This window comes from Littorina saxatilis, linkage group LG17 (genome assembly GCF_037325665.1).
Source record: "Littorina saxatilis isolate snail1 linkage group LG17, US_GU_Lsax_2.0, whole genome shotgun sequence".
Classification (NCBI taxonomy): domain Eukaryota; kingdom Metazoa; phylum Mollusca; class Gastropoda; order Littorinimorpha; family Littorinidae; genus Littorina; species Littorina saxatilis.
The window spans coordinates 62,645,683-62,668,480 of NC_090261.1; the positions used below are offsets into that span (position 1 = coordinate 62,645,683).

General features: G+C 42.2%; 1 protein-coding gene across 1 annotated transcript in view; it reads left to right on the plus strand.

The window, feature by feature from the left end:
• The first annotated feature begins 7,430 nt into the window (after positions 1-7,430).
• The window catches only part of LOC138952058 (vam6/Vps39-like protein), a 121,567-nt gene continuing 106,199 nt past the window's right edge, over positions 7,431-22,798 (plus strand). The window contains exons 1-7 of the mRNA XM_070323630.1: positions 7,431-7,579; positions 7,733-7,804; positions 7,961-8,028; positions 8,505-8,547; positions 9,421-9,515; positions 15,408-15,476; positions 16,180-16,218. Coding sequence (XP_070179731.1) covers positions 7,507-7,579; positions 7,733-7,804; positions 7,961-8,028; positions 8,505-8,547; positions 9,421-9,515; positions 15,408-15,476; positions 16,180-16,218 — 459 coding nt within the window. The 5' untranslated portion in view covers positions 7,431-7,506. The remainder of the gene's footprint in view (positions 7,580-7,732; positions 7,805-7,960; positions 8,029-8,504; positions 8,548-9,420; positions 9,516-15,407; positions 15,477-16,179; positions 16,219-22,798) is intronic.

Here is a 22,798-nt window from a genome sequence, read left to right on the forward strand (position 1 = left end):
CAATCAAGTCTGACAAATACAATAACACAATATACAGTCGGTCTCTTGGGTAAAAATGGGAAAAGCAGCTTCGACATTTAAACACTGCTACTAAAAAATCCTCTAACAATGCATACTGCTTTACAATATAAAATATGCATTTATGTATAAATAGGAATTTGAAAAGGTTCTTATGATAAAAACTAACTAGCGAACGACGAAGAAGAAGAAGAATAAAACTATCAATGTCAATGTATAACAAGTCATTCAACGTAAATGGCTAAAGAACAACAACAAAGCAATGATGATAAAACAGTTATACTCAATGGCTAATAACGAGGCAGAACTAAATAGTATCGACACAAGATTAAAACAAAACATATTCCTGGAGACACATTTATACATGTATCAAATAATCAATATACAAAATACAGCCCTCGCACACTCGCACACACACGCCAAGGCACGTGCAGTCGCACTCATACACCGCGACAGCTATCGCGCGCACGTACAAGGAACAAAAACACGGAAATAAACAAGGAAACAGGCACATGAAATAGCAACCCGTCCCCAGCCGGCCCACAGCGCGCTACGATGGCAAGTGACCCCTCTCCTCAATGTGGCAGATACTGAACAGGCTAGGCGTCGAAGTATTGCCGGAAGAGGTGTGTTTTTAGAGAGGACTTGAAGGAGAGGAGAGAGGTAGAAAGGCGGACAGACATGGGCAGAGAGTTCCAAATAGAGGGAGCTGTGTAGATAAAGGCGCGCTTGCCGAAAGCGTTCAGTTTGATGCGTGGGACAACAAGGTGCCCTGCGTCAGCGGATCTGAGGTTGCGTGTGGGGACGTGTGGCTTTAAGAGCGAAGACAGGTAAGAAGGGGCAGAGTCGTCGTGAAGGCTACGGTAACACAGGGTAGCTATTTTATATGTTATGCGTGCTTTGATTGGTAGCCAGTGAAGGGTCATGAGGAGAGGGGTGACATGGTCGCGCTTGCGCTTGCGCAGCACAAGACGTGCTGCATTGTTCATGATGCGCTGTAGGCGGTCTAGCTTGGCGTCTGGGAGGCCGGCTAGGAGCGAGTTGCAGTAATCCAGTCTCGACAAAATAAAAGCCGAAACCAGTGTCTTGGTTGCGTCGAGGGAAAGAAGGTGTCTGATTTGGCTAATCCTCCGCATTTCAAGAAAGGCGGTTCTGCAGAGTGAGTTGATGTGGGCGTCCATTGACAGGCTACTGTCAAGGTGGACACCCAGGTTTTTTACTTTGCTGCTGAATGTGACTGTGGTATCAGAAAGCGTAAGACTGGATGTTTCTGAAAGAAGCTTTAAGTTTGATTGTTTGCCAACTGGCATGATCTCTGTCTTATCATCGTTCATCTTGAGCTTGTTGACTGTCATCCACTGTTTGATGTGATCGCTGCATGATTCTATTGACTGCACTAACTCTGTAAACTGTTTGGTGTGTGCGGATTTTTGTAGTTGAGTGTCGTCTGCGAACATGTGGTACAGGACATTGTGGTGCTTTATGACTTTGCCTAACGGCTGTATGTACATAGTGAATAACACTGGGCCTAACACAGATCCTTGTGGGACTCCATACTTTAGTATGGTGTCCTCGGAGTGCCTATTTTGGATCACAACAGCCTGAGTGCGTCCAGTCAGGTAGGAGCAGAACCACCCCAGAGCCGTGCCTGTTATGCCGAATGTGGTGTTCAACCTTGCCAGCAGTATATCGTGGTCGATGGTGTCGAACGCTGCGGATAGGTCCAACAGGGCCAGAAGCGAAACAGAGCCGCTGTCACAGGCAGTGAGAAGATCATTCGCTACCTTAAGTAGGGCTGTTTCAGTGCTGTGATCTGCGCGGTAGGCGGACTGTAATGGTTCAACCATACCTGTCTTAGCAAGATGCTCTGACAATTGGGCCAAAACAACCTTTTCAAGGACTTTCGAAACAAAAGGCAAATTAGAGACAGGGCGGTAGTTCTTAAAAGTGTTGATGTCAAGGTTAGCTTTTTTCAGGAGGGGAGTGACTACTGCATGCTTAAAAGAAGGGGGTACTTGACCGGATGTGAGGGATTGATTTATGATATCAGTAATGACAGGGAGTAATTCCTCTAGACACTCGCTTAATAGCTCTGAAGGAATTGGGTCGAGAATACAGGATTTGGGTGGAGCTTTTTCAATGATCTTCTTCACTTGTTCTTTAGTGACAGGGGAAAAATCGGTGAGGTGGGCGCCGTGAAATGGCGCATGCTCTGGATGCCCAGGAGTAGCATCAAGCTCGACTCGGATCTTCTCGATTTTTTCGGCAAAAAAGTCCCCAAACTTATCTGGAAGGTCATCAAGAGGGACGGAATTTGGGAGCTTTTTATTTTGAATTTTACCGAGGAGCTGCCCTGTGATCAGGAAGAGTTCTTTGCTGGAGGTGCTGTTCTCGATTTTCTGAGAAATAAACTGGTGTCTGTTCTTATCCACCATCTCTTTGACGGCCTCTCGATGAAAAGCAAAGATTTGCCTGTGGACCGTGAGAGCCGATTTCCTCCACTCTCTCTCAGCGCGACGCCGATCTTGCTTGGCTGTTGAGACCTCCGGCGTAAGCCAAGGTGCCGAGGGTCTGTCGGTGACTGTGCGTGTGGTGAGAGGGGCGTGCTTGTCCAGAATCCGGCGCAGGTCGCTGTTGTAGCTGGACACGAGGTCATGTCTGTCTAACTGGAGTGCTCTGACGTCATCCTTCAGATAAGAAAATAGGGTGAGGATTAGGGTGAGGGATAAAGGAATAGGAATAAGGATTAGGTTAGGGTGAGGGATAACGATTAAGGATACGGATTAGGGAATAGGGTGGGGATTAGGGTTAGGGATAAGTGAATAGGGTGAGGATTAGGTTAGTGATAAAGGGATAGGGTGTGGATTAGGGTTAGGGTTACAGATAAGGATTAGGGAATAGGGTGAGGATTAGGGTAAGGAATAGGGTGAGGAATAAAAAAATAGGGTGAGGATTAAGGATAAGAGAATAGGGTAAGGATTAGGTTTAGGGGTTAGAGATAGGGATTAGGGATAACGGAATAGGGTGAGGATTAGGGTTAGGGATTAGGATAAGGAATAATGATTAGGGTTAGGCTTAGGGTTAGGGTTACAGATAAGGATTAGGGATAAGGGAATAGGGTGAGGATTAGGGATAAGCGAATAGGGTGAGGATTAGGGTGAGGGATAAGGGAATAGGGTGAGGATTAGGGTGAGGATTAGTGTTAGGAATAAGGATTAGAGATAAGGGAATAGGTGAGGATTAGGGTGAGGATTAGTGTTAGGAATAAAGATTAGAGATAAGGGAATAGGGTGAGGATTAGGGTTAGAGAATAGGATTAAGGATAGGGATTAGGGTTAGGGATTAGGGTAAGGACCCTACTTTACAAATCAAAGAATAGGTTAAAAATCAACAAGAGGCGAAGCCATCAAGGCTCACGTAAGAAATCGACAAACAGTAACACAAACTCAATCACTCCATCACACATACACACACACACACACACACACACACACACACACACACACACACACACACACACACACACACACACACACACACACACAGAAAGAGCATAGGTGAAACTGTGCAAGAAAGCGAGACACTAGATCTAGATCTGTCTGTCTGCATGTAGCCTACTTACAGGGACACGACTGCCAACTAGTCTCGGCCCGCTCAAAATAATAATGACCGAGACTTTCAGTACTTCCTTCGCGTGACGTCTAACCCTCTTACGTCATAATGTGACGTCAATGTAATGTGACGTCTTCAAATGTTAGAGTTTCTACCACAGACATACACACGCACGCACGCACGCACATACGCACGCACGCACGCACGCACAGACAGACAAAGTTACGATCGCATAGGCTACACTTACGTGAGCCAAAAACTGCAAAAAATTATTAAAAACACAACAGAATAACCACGTTCAAGCAGAAATGAAATGGTATTATTTTAAATACAAAAATGTAAGCACAAAAAGTTAAAAATAAAAAAAAAAGCAATACAAGTTTTTGACTAAACTTGACTGACTTGACCTACTTCTTTTACTCACTTAACTTACTGACTTGAAGTACTTGACCTCTGTGCTTGACCTACTTACCAGATTGCCTTACTTCACTAACTTATTTGACCTATATTTTCACTTTTTGACCCATTTAAGTAACTTGACCTACTTATTTGACTGACTAATTTGACCTATTGAGTTCACCAACCTACTTGACGTATTTACTTGACTAACTAAGCTAATCAACTAATTTGACCGAATGACTTAAGTAAATCCGATGAAAACTGACCTACTTACAGACTGAGCTACTGACTGACCTACTTACAGACTGAGCTACTGACTGACCTACTTACAGACTAACCTACTGACTGACCTACTTGCAGATTCATTGAATGACCTACTTAAGGCTGACCTACTTACAGACTTTGTTGCCAGCCAGCCAGCCAGCCAACCAATTAGCCAGCAAGCCAACCAATTAGCCAGTCAACCAAATAGCCAGCCAACCAAATAGCCAGCCAACCAAATAGCCAGCAAGCCAGCCAATAAGCCAGCCAACCAGCCCGCCTGCCTGCCTGCCTGCCAGCCAGCCAGCTAGTCAACCAACCAACCAACCAACCAACCAACCAACGTAGTGACTTACGTAGTGACTTACTGAGTAGTGACTTACTGACTTACTTACGTAGTTACTGACTTACTGATTACTTACTGATTACTGATTACTTGCTGATTACTTGCTGATTTGTCAGTGATTACTTACTGATTACTTACTGATTACTTACTTACTTACTTACTATTTACTTACTATTTACTTACTGATTACTGATTACTTACTTACTTTCTTACTTACTTACTTATTGACTGACTGACGGACTGACGCACTTACTTACTGACTAAGTAACCACTAACTAACTAACTGACCAACTTTTTGTTTGTTTGTTTGTTTGCTTAACGCCCAGCCGACCACGAAGGGCCATATCAGGGCGGTGCTGCTTTGACATATAACGTGCGCCACACACAAGACAGAAGTCGCAGCACAGGCTTCATGTCTCACCCAGTCACATTATTCTGACACCAGACCAACCAGTCCTAGCACTAACCCCATAATGCCAGACGCTAGGCGGAGCAGCCACTAGATTGCCAATTTTAAAGTCTTAGGTAAACTAACTAACTAACTAACTAACCTACTTAACTGACCTACTTAACTGACCTACTTAACTGACCTACTTAATGACCCAATTCATTACTTATTTACTTGTATTACGTTGTTTGGCACTTACTAATTGACTCTTTAAATCTTAAATGGTTTTATTCTCATTTGGTGTGATTTACAAATCGTACTATATGAACCCCCCGGGCCGCAGGCCTTGGATATAGTGATTAAAAAAAAAAGCGATGTTCTCAAATGGTTCAATTCTTATTTGGTCTGACTCTCAAATGTTACAGGTATACTTCTCCCCCTGGCCGCAGGCCTAGGATTTAAAAAAAAATTATTTAGGGGAGCTAATGACGTGTTCTTAGCACAGTTTTTGCTGACAGGAGTTGCTCCCCTTTGACCATTGGCTGCATTTTATTTACTGTTTTGCTCCATTTTTTATTTTTTAAATTTTATTTAGGGGAGCTAATGACGTGTTTTTAGCACTATTTTTTGCTGACAGGAGTTGCTCCCCTTTGACCGTTGGCTGCATTTTATTCACTGTTTTGCCTTTTTTTTTTTTTTTTTTTTTATTCACTTTTTTGCAGCATTTTTTTTTTTTTTTAGTTTATTTAGGGGAGCTAATTACGTGTTCTTAGCACGGTTTTTGCTGACAAGAGTTGCTCCCCTTTGACCGTTGGCTGGATTTTATTCACTGTTTTGCCGCGTTTTTTTAATTTGTTTAGTTTATCTAGGGGAGCTAATTACGTGTTCTTAGCACTGTTTTTTTGCTGACAGGAGTTGCTCCCCTTAGACCGTTGGCTGGAATTTATTCACTGTTTTCCGGCATTTTTTTTATTTTTTTAAAGTTTCTTTAGGGGAGCTAATTACGTGTTCTTAGCACCGTTTTTGCTGAGAGGAGTTGCTCCCCTTTGACTATTTCTTTCTTTGTTTCCAGCCAGCCAGCTTACGTAGTGACTTACGTAGTGACCTTAGTTACCTTTTGTACGTAGTGACCTTTTGTTCGTAGTGACTTGCTGACGTAGTGACCATTTTTTTAACGGACGTAGTGACCTTTAGTACGTAGTTGTGACCTTTTCGCGCAGTATATGACCTTATTGTTCTCAAATGGGGCAACTATTCTGAAATGGAGCAAACATTCCTAAATGGGGCAGTGACTTTATTAATCCGGAATGGGTCACGTATTCTTAAATATTACTATTCTTAAATTGTACAAATATTTTTAGGGGCTTTTTTTAACATTGTTTTAGTTTATTTAGGGGAGCTAATTACGTGTTCTTAGCACTGTTTTTGGCTGACAGGAGTTGCTCCTCTTAGACCGTTGGCTGGATTTTATTCACTGTTTTGCCTCATTTTTAAAAAAATTTAAAGTTTCTTTAGGGGAGCTAATTACGTGTTCTTAGCACTGTTCTTTGCTGACAGGAGTTGCTCCTCTTTGACCATTTTTGTTGTTGTTTCTTTTTAGCCAGCCAGCCAATGTAGTGACTTACGTAGTGACCTAAGTGACCTTTTGTACGTAGTGACCTTTTGTACGTAGTGACCTTTTGTAGTAGTGACTTTTTTTAATTACTTTTTTTTAAAAATTTTTAGACGTAGTGACCTTTTTACGTACGTAGTTAGTTGTGACCTTTTTACGAAGTATATGACTTTATTGTTCTCAAGTGGGGCAGCAACAATTCCTAAATGGGGCAGTGACTTTATTATTCCGGAATGGGTCACGTATTCTTAAATATTACTTTTCTCAAATGGTACAAATATTTTTAGGGGTACAACAGGTGGTTTATTTTTTGCTTTTGCGCGCCCAAATTATAAAATTCACTTTATAATAATATTAATGACTTTTTTTTCAAATCAAATGCTATTTTTCCACAAAACGGCATCAAATTACACCAGTCATAACATTTACTGCGGGGCGTACAAATCCAGGAAAACCCCTGCTCGGGTCGTTAAAATCTGCAAAAGAAACAAAACATGCCCCGCCCAATTGCCATTCGGCAAATAATCATTTTCACGTCATTGTACACTATTTTTACACTATTTTCAACTTTTATTCATGGGACATAATCACGTATTCTTCCGACATTTCTTGCTCCCAGGAGTTGCTCCCTTTAGACCATTGGCTTCATTTTAATTTTTAGTCACTTTTACATTAATTTTCAACTCTTTTATTTAGGGGAGCTAATCACGCTGTTTTCTCACATGTTTTGCTAACAGGAGTTGCTCCCCTGAGACTGTTGGCTTCAGGGTTATATACGAGTAACCTCCCTTCCTTCCAGTAAGTCATGTGACAAACAGACACGATCGTCAACAATCGACAGCAGACCAAGTTAGGGTGAAAATAAGCACCATGCACGACGCTTTTGAAGCTGATCCCATTTTGGATAAGCTACCGCTGGGCATTGAGTCGGTTGCCTGTTATGGTAAGGTTCACCTTTTACTCATGTCATGTGTGTAATCACAAGGCCAAAGCCCAAGCGACGCGGTTGCACTCTTTCTGCACTCTCCAAACTTACTACATCACTAGACCTAGCCTACATGTTCTAATGTTCTTATTCTATTTCTATGTGTTGCAGAAAACATTTTACTGGTGGGAACCAAACAAGGACATCTTCTGCAGTACAAGATCACCAGGAATCCCCCCTCTGGTAAACAGTTAAAGTGCTTATCTCCAACTTTATCCTTGTATTTATGTTGTACACATTTTCATAGAGGTTGCTATGTATTTGCTCTTGTCAGGTTATTTGCTTTTAAAGTTTTATGTCTCTTGTTTACCTTCTCACCAATTAAGCTTTTATTTTCAGAACCCAAAAAGTACCATACAGATTTGGAAAGATCTAACAAGTCGTTTTCCAAAAAACCTATAACACAGGTGAGACATTAAAAGAATATTACTAACATTAACAATACAATCCTTCTGTACAACTTGATTATGAATCTTCTTTTCTTAGTATTTCATGAATCCAAAAATTAGGATATATGTCATGTTTACTCTCAAAGTGTACACAATTAAACAAAATAGGTTCATTATATAGGCATTTGCATGCTTCGCGGAGACAATCTGCACCCGTCTTTATCTTCGAGTTTAGACTAGCAAAGCCTTAATACATGTAGTCTCAGTGTTGGCTGTTTTTTAGTGTTGATCTTTTAGTGTTAGGCTGGATTGACTACATGTTGTTATATATCGCTTCACTCGACTTATTTCTCATTAATTTGTATTCATTTCACTGATTTCTGTGCAGAGATTTTAATTGTTCTCTGCGTGTGTGTGTTTGCTGCGTTCATGTGTGTGTGTGTGTGTTTGCTGGGTGCATGTGTGTGTGTTTCTTTGTGTGTGTGCTTCCACAGATTGTTGCTGTTCCAGAGCTCTTCATCCTCATCAGTTTGTCAGGTAAATAAGTCAAAGAGTTACGGTATAAGTCAGATAAATATGTAAAGAATTGCCAAATTGGTCACAAACTTAGTTCAAGAGTTGGGGGATATATTTCAGGTACATATGTGACGAATTGCCAAATATTTAGGGAACAGAAGTCAAGAATTGTGGTATATTTGTAGTACCTAGTAAATAGGTAGAGAGAGAGTGAGAATGGGAGTGAGACATTGGTGGGGTTTTTAAAATAAGGGTTAGGGTTACTGTTAATGACATACTTGCAATCTGTCTTCAGACAATGTGATCACATTATAAAGTGTAACCGTACAGACAACATGATCACATTGTAAAATGTTACCGTACAGACAACTTGATCACATTGTAATGTGTTACTGTACAGACAACTTGATCATCTTTTAAAGTGTTATTGTACAGACAACATGATCACATTGTAATGTGTTACTGTACAGACAACTTGATCACATTGTAAAGTGTTACCAAAAACACATCGTGATCACATTGTAAAGTGTTATTGTACAGACAACGTGATCACATTGTAAATTGTTACTGTACAGACAACTTGATCACATTGTAAAGTTGTTACCATAGCGACTTGCTTGCATTCTGTCTGCAGATAACATGATCATATTGTAAAGCTGTTACCATAGCGACTTGCTTGCATTCTGTCTGCAGACAACATGATCACATTGTAAAGTACTAAAGGTGTTTCCATAGCGACTTGCTTGCATTTTGTGCCTTCATTCTACGAACAATGTGATCATATTGTAGAGTGTTACCATAGTGATGTGCTTGCATTGTGTGCATTCTGTGTTCAAACAAAGGGCTCATATTGTACAATGTTACCAAATTGACGTGCTTGCTTTCTGTGTGCAGACAACGTGATCAGTGTCCACGACCTAGTCACCTTCAACTCTATCACCACAGTCCACAAAACCAAAGGGGCAACGCTCTTTGCTGTCGACTGCAGAGTGAGTTCTCTACATTAAGATTTATCTTATCTCTCACACACATCACCACAGTCAACTAAACCAAAGGAGCAACGCTCTATGCTGCCAACTTTTATCTTCATTCAGATTTATCTTGTCTCTTACGCACATCACCACAGTCCACTAAACCAAAGGGGCAACTCTCTTTGCTGTCGACTGTTATTTTCATTAAGATTTATCTTATCTCTTACACACATCACCACAGTCCACTAAACCAAAGGGGCAACTCTCTTTGCTGTCGACTGTTATTTTCATTAAGATTTATCTTATCTCTTACGCACATCACCACAGTCCACTAAACCAAAGGGGCAACTCTCTTTGCTGCCAACTTTTATCTTCATTCAGATTTATCTTATCTCTCACACACATCACCACAGTCAACTAAACCAAAGGGGCTACTCTCTTTGCTGTCGACTGTTATCTTCATTCAGATTTATCTTATCTCTCACACACATCACCACAGTCAACTAAACCAAAGGAGCAACGCTCTATGCTGCCAACTTTTATCTTCATTCAGATTTATCTTGTCTCTTACGCACATCACCACAGTCCACTAAACCAAAGGGGCAACTCTCTTTGCTGTCGACTGTTATTTTCATTAAGATTTATCTTATCTCTTACACACATCACCACAGTCCACGAAACCAAAGGAGCAACGCTCTATGCTGTCGACTGCAGAGTAAGTTCTTTACATAAAGATTTATCTTTTGTCTCACACACATCACCACAGGGGGTTAGGATTTGGCCTAAATGGTCCGCTGGACCCAAAAAGCAACAGCTAGCTAGCTAACTAACTAACATCACCACAGTCCACTAAACCAAAGGGGCAACGCTCTTTGCTGTCGACTGCAGAGTAAGTTCTCTGCATGAAGCTTTGGCATAAAAAAAAATAGATTAAGATTTATCTCATCTTTCCTTTAATTTTCTTTACTTTGTGTGTATGTGTGTGTGCGTGCGTGCGTGCGTGCATGCAATGTCTGTACAATGTCTGTAGAATGTCTGTGTTTGTGATTTAGAGTAATCCCTCTACGGGCTAGGGATGGTTGACAGCTTACTTGTCTGCTAATGTCACAACCCTCGTAAATGAAGAGTTATCTTATCTTATCCATGCTAGCGGGTCTACTAATGTCACAACCCTCGTAAATAAAGAGTTCTCTTCTCTTCTCTTCTCTTCTCTTCTCTTCTCTTCTCTTCTCTTCTCTTCTCTTATCCATGGCCATGCTAGCGGGTCTGCAAGCAGAGCAGCATCCACTTATCTATTCATGATTCAGTTGTTTTTCAAACTTAGGCTTAGGGTTATTATGTATTCATGATTGAGTTGTTTTTCAAACTTAGGGTTAGGGTTAGTATGTTAGCACGATTGAGGTTTTTTTCAAACTTAGGGTTAGGGTTAGTATGTATTCATGATTGAGTTGTTTTTCAAACTTAGGGTTAATAATAATAATAATAATAATAATAATAATAATAATAAATGAGCATTTATATAGCGCAACATCATAACTTTACAATTATGCTCTTTGCGCTTGACACATTTAAAATTAAAACACAGTTATACAAGCATTTACATCTACATTCATAGTCAACAACGCTTAATTAAAAGCATACACCATCAAAGATACATTACAAAAGATTCTTCCACTAACTAAATAATAAAAACATGAATAAAATAGGTAGTGAAAAATCACTAAAACAACAAATAACACTAAAATTAAAACACAGTTATACAAGCATTTACATCTACATTCATAGTCAACAACGCTTAAAAGGGTTAGTATGTATTCATGATTGAGTTGTTTTTCAAACTTAGGGTTAGGGTTAGTATGTTAGCACGATTGAGGTTTTTTTCAAACTTAATAATAATAATAATAGTGGCAAGCTTATATAGCGCGAACCATGGGGTTAACCCACGCTCTCCGCGCTTTACATCAAACTGAACAATGCAATACATGTTTACAATAAATAGTATCCTAGTTCATACAGTAGTGTAAATGCCATAATGCATTAATTATACAAACAACAACATCCAAAGAAAAACACACACTCACACAAGTTAAAGCTAAGTACATAGTAAGAAAAATGATATGTTAAACTTAGGGTTAGGGTTAGTATGTATTCATGATTGAGTTGTTTTTCAAACTTAGGGTTAGTATGTATTCATGATTGAGTTGTTTTTCAAACTTAGGGTTAGGGTTAGTATGTTAGCACGATTGAGGTTTTTTTCAAACTTAGGGTTAGGGTTAGTATGTATTCATGATTGAGTTGTTTTTCAAACTTAGGGTTAGTATGTATTCATGATTGAGTTGTTTTTCAGGGTTAGGGTTAGTATGTATTCATGATTGAGTTGTTTTTCAGGGTTAGGGTTAGTATATATTCATGATTAAGTTGTTTTTCAGGGTTAGGGTTAGTATGTATTCATGATTGAGTTGTTTTTCAGGGTTAGGGTTAGTATGTATTCATGATTGAGTTGTTTTTCAGGGTTAGGGTTAGTATGTATTCATGATTGAGTTGTTTTTCAGGGTTAGGGTTAGTATGTATTCATGATTGAGTTGTTTTTCAGGGTTAGGGTTAGTATGTATTCATGATTGAGTTGTTTTTCAGGGTTAGGGTTAGTATGTATTCATGATTGAGTTGTTTTTCAGGGTTAGGGTTAGTATGTATTCATGATTGAGTTGTTTTTCAGGGTTAGGGTTAGTATGTATTCATGATTGAGTTGTTTTTCAGGGTTAGGGTTAGTATGTATTCATGATTGAGTTGTTTTTCAGGGTTAGGGTTAGTATGTATTCATGATTGAGTTGTTTTTGACTCACATGCGAAGCAAAAGTGAGTCTATGTACTCACCCGAGTCGTCCGTCCGTCCGTCCGTCCGGACGTCCGTCCGGACGTCCGTCCGTCCGTCCGGAAAACTTTAACGTTGGATATTTCTTGGACACTATTCAGTCTATCAGTACCAAATTTGGCAAGATGGTGTATGATGACAAGGCCCCAAAAAACATACATAGCATCTTGACCTTGCTTCAAGGTCAAGGTCGCAGGGGCCATAAATGTTGCCTAAAAAACAGCTATTTTTCACATTTTTCCCATTTTCTCTATAGTTTTTGAGATTCAATACCTCACCTATATATGATATATAGGGCAAAGTAAGCCCCATCTTTTGATACCAGTTTGGTTTACCTTGCTTCAAGGTCAAGGTCACAGGAGCTCTTCAAAGTTGGATTGTATACATATTTTGAAGTGACCTTGACCCTGAACTATGGAAGATAACTGTTTCAAACTTAAAAATTATGTGGGGCACATGTTATGCTTTCATCATGAGACACATTTGGTCACATATGATCAAGGTCAAGGTCACTTTGACCCTTATGAAATGTGACCAAAATAAGGTAGTGAACCACTAAAAGTGACCATATCTCATGGTAGAAAGAGCCAATAAGCACCATTGTACTTCCTATGTCTTGAATTAACAGCTTTGTGTTGCATGACCTTGGATGACCTTGACCTTGGGTCAAGGTCACATGTATTTTGGTAGGAAAAATGTGTAAAGCATGTGAGTCGTATGGGCTTTGCCCTTCTTGTTCAGGGTTAGGGTTAGTATGTATTCATGATTGAGTTGTTTTTCAGGGTTAGGGTTAGTATGCATTCATGATTGAGTTGTTTTTCAGGGTTAGGGTTAGTATGTATTCATGATTGAGTTGTTTTTCAAACTTAGGGTTAGTATGTATTCATGATTGAGTTGTTTTTCAAACTCCCACCCCCTTTCTCCATCCCCCCCACCCTACTGTGAGGGCAGTCCTTCAATTGTGAAAGCAAAAAGGTAAGGTGGGGACTGCTGACCACACCTGGCTCATAATGGTCTGCGTGACTAATGAGGGGCGCGTGCTGTGTGTACAAACTTTGACATCAAAGTCGTTATTGACCCTTTGTTTGTAGGTCGGTCATCTAAAAAAGGAGGGTGTCACCATTCGGAGGTTAGTTACATTGTAAAAAGCATCAGTGCCCAGAAAATTGGTCGACAAACGGAGGGGGTTGTTTTTGAGAGGGGTGGTTATGGGAGGTTCCACTGTACATACTGGGACAAAGTGGAACCTGGCAGTGAGGAGGACCGGCACGGTTGGCCTAGTGGTAAGGCGTCCGCCCCGTGATCGGGAGGTCGTGGGTTCGAACCCCGGCCGGGTCATACCTAAGACTTTAAAATTGGCAATCTAGTGGCTGCTCCGTCTGGCGTCTGGCATTATGGGGTTAGTGCTAGGACTGGTTGGTCCGGTGTCAGAATAATGTGACTGGGTGAGACATGAAGCCTGTGCTGCGACTTCTGTCTTGTGTGTGGCGCACGTTATATGTCAAAGCAGCACCGCCCTGATATGGCCCTTCGTGGTCGGCTGGGCGTTAAGCAAACAAACAAACAAGCAGTGAGGAGGGTATCACTGTACATACTGGGACTAGTTGGAACCTGGCAGTGAGGAGGGTATCACTGTACATACTGGGACTAGTTGGAACCTGGCAGTGAGGAGGGTATCACTGTACATACTGGGACTAGTTGGAACCTGGCAGTGAGGAGGGTATCACTGTACTTATTGAGACTAATTGGAACCTGGCAGTGAGGAGGGTATCACTGTACATACTGGGACTAGTTCAAACCTGGCAGTGAGGAGGGTATCACTGTACATACTGGGACTAGTTGAAACCTGGCAGTGAGGAGGGTATCACTGTACATACTGTGAGTAACTGGAACCTGGCAGTGAGGAGGGTATCACTGTACATACTGTGACTAATTGTAACGGTTAAGGTACATACTGTGAGTAACTGGAACCTGGCAGTGAGGAGGGTATCACTGTACATACTGTGACTAGTTGAAACCTGGCAGTGAGGAGGGTATGACTGTACATACTGGGACTAGTTGAAACCTGGCAGTGAGGAGGGTATCACTGTACATACTGGGACTAGTTGAAACCTGGCAGTGAGGAGGGTATCACTGTACATACTGGGACTAGTTGAAACCTGGCAGTGAGGAGGGTATCACTGTACATACTGGGACTAGTTGGAACCTGGCAGTGAGGAGGGTATCACTGTACATACTGGGACTAATTGGAACCTGGCAATGAGGAGGGTATCACAGTACATACTGGGACTAGTTCAAACCTGGCAGTGAGGAGGGTATCACTGTACATACTGGGACTAATTGGAACCTGGCAGTGAGGAGGGTATCACTGTACATACTGGGACTAGTTGGAACCTGGCAGTGAGGAGGGTATCACTGTACATACTGGGACTAGTTGAAACCTGGCAGTGAGGAGGGTATGACTGTACATACTGGGACTAGTTGAAACCTGGCAGTGAGGAGGGTATCACTGTACATACTGGGACTAATTGGAACCTGGCAGTGAGGAGGGTATCACTGCAACAGTTAGTCTACATCCTTATGTTGGTACAGATGTTTGGTATTTATAACCTGCTAGAAAAAGTTGATATTTTGAAAAATATGAAACGCAAATAGCGGCCATAATTATTATTTTCCTGATATCTACTTTCTCTAGCAGATCATCAAAACCAAAAATATGTACACGAATACGTAAGGATGACTACCAACTGTTGCGGTGATACCGTCCTCACTTCCAGGATCAAATTAGTCACATTATGTACCTTACTCGAAAAAAAGTAACTTCTTGGGTTCTTTCATAAGCAACTATTACATGGTTGATCCAGTTATACAGTCAACCTTATATCAAAGGAAACTGCACAGACTAAAGAACACAACGGTACCAAAATCAAGAGTACTGGTCTAAAAACAAAAACGCACAAAGCAATTAAAAACTGTGACTGTTGTTGGTAACAGCTTAGTTTACCTTCACCTTAAGTTGATTGTTCATATTCTTTCAGCCTGAGACTACCCAGACAGGAAGTACACACTACCTTAGAGTCGGAGTAGCTTCCAAACGAAAAATACAGGTATGGTGCAGTCTGACGCAACTTTTCATCTAATCTTACTTCTGTCAAAATTTTCTTTCATCATTGTAAAATGAAAAAGATTACAAACATTTTGTAGATCTAAAGATTATTGTAAATTAAATATAAAACTGAGCAATGCATTGCTAAGAGGAGTATGAATTATGCAAAGTTTTGTAGTAGTTTGATATTGTATTAACAAATGTTTGAAATGTAACAAGCCAGGGGGCAGTCACATATTATCTGTAACCAATAATAAAAGACTCATTTCCTCTTTAAGGTTCTTATTTTAAAATTGAACTTTTTCCGCTAATTTCACGTGCTAGTGCTCTCTCTCTCTCTCTCTCTCTCTCTCTCTCTCTCTCTCTCTCTCTCTCTCTCTCTCTCTCTCTCTCTCTCTCTCTCTCTCTCTCTCTCTCTCTGCTTATGCCACAACCCTCGTAAAATAAAATTTTATTTTATTTTATTTTGATCTCTCTCTCTCTCTCTCTCTCTCTCTCTCTCTCTCTCTCTCTCTCTCTCTCTCTCTCTCTCTCTCTCTCTCTCTCTCTCTCTCTCTCTCTATGCAGTTTTTGTTTTGTTTTTTGTGGCTTCACTGCTTGTTTATCTGAAAGACAGATTGTTAGAAAAGATGTAGACTAAAATCTATAACCTTGTAAATCACTACTGACCTGCATTCTGTAGCTGCATGTATTCCATGTTGCAGCTATTTTTCTGGAAGAACAGAGATTTCCATGAACTTCTGGTAAGTAACCAGAAATCCTTCTTGCTATAATATTTATGTTTGTAAACGTAAAAGAAAAAGAAAAAAAGTGCCATTTTTTTAACCCTTACCCTAACCCTAACCCTTTAAGCTTTTTGTGTGTGTGTGAAGTAAGTTTTAGGTGGAAGTACCACTCATCCATGTGTGTGTGTGAAGTAAGTTTTAGGTGGAAGTGCCAGTCATCCATGTATGTGTGTGAAGTAAGGGTTAGGTGGAAGTACCACTCATCCATGTATGTGTGTGAAGTAAGGGTTAGGTGGAAGTACCACTCATCCATGTGTGTGTGTGAAGTAAGTTTTAGGTGGAAGTGCCAATCATCCATGTATGTGTGTGAAGTAAGTTTTAGGCGGAAGTACCACTCATCCATGTATGTGTGTGAAGTAAGTTTTAGGCGGAAGTACCACTCATCCATGTATGTGTGTGAAGTAAGGGTTAGGTGGAAGTACCACTCATCCATGTATGTGTGTGAAGTAAGGGTTAGGTGGAAGTACCACTCATCCATGTATGTGTGTGAAGTAAGTTTTAGGTGGAAGTGCCAGTCATCCATGTATGTGTGTGAAGTAAGTTTTAGGCGGAAGTACCACTCATCCATGTATGTGTGTGAAGTAAGGGTTAGGTGGAAGTACCACTCATCCATGTATGTGTGTGAAGTAAGTTTTAGGTGGAAGTACCAGTCATCCATGTATGTGTGTGAAGTAAGTTTTAGGTGGAAGTACCACTCATCCATGTATGTGTGTGAAGTAAGTTTTAGGTGGAAGTGCCAGTCATCCATGTGTGTGTGTGAAGTAAGTTTTAGGTGGAAGTACCACTCATCCATGTATGTGTGTGAAGTAAGTTTTAGGTGGAAGTGCCAGTCATCCATGTATGTGTGTGAAGTAAGTTTTAGGTGGAAGTGCCAGTCATCCATGTATGTGTGTGAAGTAAGTTTTAGGTGGAAGTGCCAGTCATCCATGTATGTGTGTGAAGTAAGTTTTAGGCGGAAGTACCACTCATCCATGTATGTGTGTGAAGTAAGTTTTAGGTGGAAGTGCCAGTCTTCTTCTTCTTTTCGATCGCCGATCACACTTGGAGTCCAGATCTTGAGATATAATTAGTGGTCCTCTGCAGCGCAGCCACTGGCCCGTACAGCTTGTTGTGCAGGGACTCCGGCAATGGCCAGTTTTCCTCTCTCAGCACCTGGTGGTTCCTGCAGTCTCGTAGGATGTGGGCCGTGTCCTGCTCTGCTTCTCCACAAGAACACATGGGGGAGGGCACAACATGCAGCTTCCCGTGGAGATGCTGGTTAAGTCTGTTGTGTCCCGTTCTCAGGCGGAAGATGACCACCTGCTGTGGTCTGGATAGTAGGTGGTAGCTGTCCTGTGGCTGGGGCGTCCTGTGCAGAGACTTAATGATGGTCTTCACCTCTGTCAGGCTAACAGGGTTGTTCTCTTGCTCATCTTCTGCACCCAGCTTTGCCATCCTGTCCGCCTCTTCGTTTCCTTGTACACCACAGTGGGAGGGGATCCATTGCAGTACTGTCCTCAGGCTCTTGATGTTGTGTAGAGCGTGTTCCAGCTGAGGCAGTTTGCTACTGGTCATTGCTTGTAGTACTGACAGAGCGTCAGTCAGGAAGACCACCTGGTTGTCATGGTTGACTCTGTCGTTGATGGTGTATGCTGCATGGATCAGTGCTTGTACCTCAGCTCTGTAGTTTGTACAGTGGAGGCCTGTTGGTATAGCCTCTGCTTGCCTCTCTCCACTGGGGTACTGGACATACACCCCTGCTCCTCCATTTTTGACGGCCTCTGTGGCTGACCCATCAGTATACACCCGTATCCATGCTTCTTGGGGGTACCTTTCTTCAAGCATGGCAAGAGTCAGGGCTTTTTTCGTCGCATTGCTCTGCTCGTCCTTTGTTGTGAGGTAGGGGACACTGGTCTGTATGTCCAGGTTTCCTTGTCTGTCTTCCCAGGGAGGGGCGTCAAGGGAGAAAGATGGTGGCTCCACTAGCTCTTTCATCTCTGTCTGATGTTTCTTCTGCAAAGCCCTTGCCTCCAGAGCGAAGCTCGATCTTTTCAGCCTGCCTAAGGACATCTTCTTGAGTCTGTCACACATTGGATGGTCATGAGTGCACTGGTACTTGGTGGCTTGTACCATTGTTTTGCAGTCTCGCCTTTTGCTCAGTGGAGGAATGCCAGTCACCTGTTCCATCTTCTGTATGGGTGTTGATTTCATTGCGCCCGTGATGATTCTCAGCGCTTGGTTCTGTACTTTGTCTAGGGCCTGCTGGTGTGTCTTGGCTGCTGTTGCCCAAGAGCTTGATCCGTACTCGAGGTGCGGTCGTACAGTCCCCTGGTAGACTGTTTTCAGGATCTTCTCGTTTGCACCCCAGTGTGATCCTGCCAGCTTCCGCATGATGTTTAGTTTTCTCCTGGCCTTTCCCTCTGCATTCATGATGTGTTGTTTCCAGGTCATGCGCTTGTCATAGGTGACCCCCAGGTATGTTTGCTGGTCTTCAAATTTCAGGGGTGTGTCCCCCAAGGTCAGTTTGCCAGGTGTCGCTTTGGCAGAGAGTGTGAAGAGAGTGGCAGTGGTCTTCTCCCTGTTGATGGTCACACACCAGTCTTCCGCCCACGCTGCAACCTTTCCTAGGGCAAGTTGCATCCTGTAGGTTGCTGTGGTTGCATACTCTTCCGAGCACCAGAGAACAAGGTCATCAGCATACAGTGCCGCTTGGACTCCTTTGGGCAACTCTGGTACCAGGTCGTTAATGAAGAGTATGAATAGCGTGGGGGAGAGTACTCCTCCCTGTGGAACTCCTTGGCGTAGTAGCACCTTTCGGCCACAGTGACCGTCCACCAGCACTCTGGCCTTTCGGTTGTGCAGGTACGACTTGGTCCACTGGTACATGTTGCCTTTGATGCTGGAACGTAGGAGCTTCACAAGGAGTCCATCTTTCCAGACCTTGTCAAAGGCCTTCTGCAGGTCAATGAAGGTGGCCAGGGTGACCTTCTGGGCCTGGTAAGCATCCTCTATGACCTGGCTAAGGTGTGTTGTCTGGTCCTCCGTACTTCTGTGCTGTCGGAAGCCGGCTTGTTCTGGGACGATGATGCTTTCTGATTCCAGGTACAGCTGCAGGCGCTGGTTGACAATGCGCTCCATGGTTTTGCATACGCAGCTTGTCAGGCTGATGGGTCGGTAGCTCAGGGTTTTGGTCTTGTTTTTCCCTTTCTTTAAAACTGGGATCATCCTGGCTTCCTTCCAGCACTGAGGTACCTGTCCCTGTCTCCAGCTGAGGTTGAAGATGCCCAGTAGTTTCTGGAGGGCCGAGTTGCCTATGTGTTGCAACATCTCATTCGTAATGTTGTCTGGACCTGGAGACTTCTTCTTTTTGAGCTTCTTGATGGCATTCTTCAGCTCGGCCATGGTGATGTCTTGTTGCATGGCATCCTGTACGTTTCTTTCTGTTCTTTCTCTAATTTCTGTTCTGACTTCCTTTTGTAGAGGCAGGTGGTGTCGCTTTCTCCCCGATATGCTTGGGCGAAAGCATTGGCAGCGGCTTTTCCAGTGAGTGTTCTTCCTTCCTCCTCCAGGGTGATCTTCTGTCCCTTGTTGCCCTCTTCATTCAGTGCTCTTGTAAGTTTCCAGAGCTTTGTTGTGTCTTTTTCCATATTCAGCCCTGCCGTCTTTTCTCTCCAGCCTCTTCTCTTGCACTCTAGCTTTGTCTTCAGATGTTTTGCTTTGCTTTCTTGGAGTTTGATGTTGTTCTCCTGGCTAGGGTTCGTCTCTGCCTCTTCTCTCATTCTTGTGAGTGCATCGTGCGTCTTCTGCAGCTCATCGGACCAGTATGGGATGTAGTCCTTCCTCACTCCACGTGGGATGCTGTCCTTGGCTGCCTGGATTATGCTAGCATTGAACTCCTTTATCACGTTGTTGATGTTTCTCCCCTCTGTTTCTATGGCTCTGGTCAGCTCATTTGTTCGTATGTTGAACAGTCCCCACTTTGCCTTTTTGTAGTTCCATCTCGGGTGTTGTGGATGCTCAGATGCTGAGTCTCTACTGATGGTAAGGAGAACTGGGCGATGGTCGCTTCCACCCAGCTGTTCATCCACTTTTCTTGAGATGGTTTTGTGGATATCATCCGTGCAGAAGTGCCACTCATCCATGTATGTGTGTGAAGTAAGTTTTAGGTGGAAGTGCCAGTCATCCATGTATGTGTGTGAAGTAAGGGTTAGGTGGAAGTGCCAGTCATCCATGTGTGTGTGTGAAGTAAGTTTTAGGTGGAAGTACCACTCATGTATGTGTGTGAAGTAAGTTTTAGGTGGAAGTACCAGTCATCCATGTGTGTGTGTGAAGTAAGTTTTAGGTGGAAGTACCAATCATCCATGTATGTGTGTGAAGTAAGTTTTAGGTGGAAGTACCAATCATCCATGTATGTGTGTGAAGTAAGGTTTAGGTGGAAGTGCCACTCATCCATGTATGTGTGTGAAGTAAGTTTTAGGTGGAAGTACCACTCATCCATGTGTGTGTGTGAAGTAAGTTTTAGGTGGAAGTACCACTCATCCATGTATGTGTGTGAAGTAAGGTTTAGGTGGAAGTGCCACTCATCCATGTATGTGTGTGAAGTAAGTTTTAGGTGGAAGTGCCAGTCATCCATGTATATGTGTGAAGTAAGTTTTAGGCGGAAGTACCACTCATCCATGTGTGTGTGTGTGTGTGAAGTAAGTTTTAGGTGGAAGTACCACTCATCCATGTATGTGTGTGAAGTAAGTTTTAGGTGGAAGTACCAATCATCCATGTATGTGTGTGAAGTAAGTTTTAGGTGGAAGTACCACTCATCCATGTATGTGTGTGAAGTAAGTTTTAGGTGGAAGTGCCAGTCATCCATGTATGTGTGTGAAGTAAGGGTTAGGTGGAAGTACCACTCATCCATGTATGTGTGTGAAGTAAGTTTTAGGTGGAAGTGCCAGTCATCCATGTATGTGTGTGAAGTAAGTTTTAGGTGGAAGTACCACTCATCCATGTATGTGTGTGAAGTAAGTTTTAGGTGGAAGTGCCAGTCATCCATGTATGTGTGTGAAGTAAGTTTTAGGTGGAAGTGCCAGTCATCCATGTGTGTGTGTGAAGTAAGTTTTAGGTGGAAGTACCAGTCATCCATGTATGTGAGGCATTCCTGCCAGGCTTTTGTTACATTTGTTTGCACTTGTGACGATTTTACCAATTGGTCTAGGGTATATAATGTTTGGTCGAGATACACACAATCTCTTTCGGTGCTGACACTGTACTCTCTTGCCAAAGAATACGCAACAGCGTTAACTAGTTTGAACAATTTTGTTTATAAGTGGCTAACTATACATTGTTGAAAATTCACAACATCCTCTATTTATCACAAGTTAGTTAATAAATAGATGCCCACAATGGGAGAACACAAGTCATTCTTCTTCAAAGTTCCTGGCGAAAACACAGTATCTAGAACATATGATGATGATGAGATGTAGTGTAAGACGCTTAGCTTGATGTCGAAGAACTCATAAAAAAACAGGATGACGAACAGCAAATGTTGAGACGACGACGATCCAGTGACGACAGGTCGACGTAGACAACAGGTACGGTGGGTTACATCAAGTAGTGATTCTTCAACGACGAACAATTAAGTTAGCGAATTCAGTTCAGTGTAGATATAGGTATCTATATATATATGCAACAGCTGGTCCAATTGTCCACGTAGAGAATTCAGTGTCTGCACACAAAGTGTAGCATACCGTTAACAAATCGTTCATCTAGCGCAAGTAAAACAAAACAGAACATATATCAGCATCTTGAGAAATGGAACGCAAATAACATTCTCGCATCATCTAATTTCTCCAAACGAACAGACAAATGATTACATGAACACACACAAGGATTGGCTTCATCAGAAAGTTACTGATTATGAATCATTTACAAACCTGCCTAGAATCTTTTGCATAGGACCTCCTCTGGCCTTGACGAACAGACTGGAACTGATCGTTGGTTTACGTTACGACGATTGTTGTCTGTCGTCAAGCAATACCTTGGTTACTTTGCTCTCGAACGGACGAGAATGTTAGCAATCTTGAAGCAATCCTAAACATTGGCATCGCTTCATGCCATTATCGCTAGACCTAGCGTTAATATTATGTTTACAAAATATATCTTTTCCTTTCTTTGCAAACACCTTCGTTTCCCAGACAAGAGACTGGGTTACGAGAATACTTCATCGACATTTACCGTGTGACGTCACCATGACGAATACAGTCTCGGCTTAACTATCTAAAGAATCTTTGAAGAATCACTGTCTCGGTTAGCCTATGCTGACTGCCGCACAAAGTAAATCATCACAGCACTAATGTTTCTTCCAAGCTTTTTGAGTCACTTGAGAAAAAGTGACTCTATGTAATCGGTCAGTGTTAGTCTGTCCGGCCGGCCGTCCGTAGACACCACCTTAACGTTGGACTTTTCTCGGAAACTATCAAAGCGATCGGGCTCATATTTTGTTTAGTCGTGACCTCCAATGACCTCTACACTTTAACGATGGTTTCGTTGACCTTTGACCTTTTTCAAG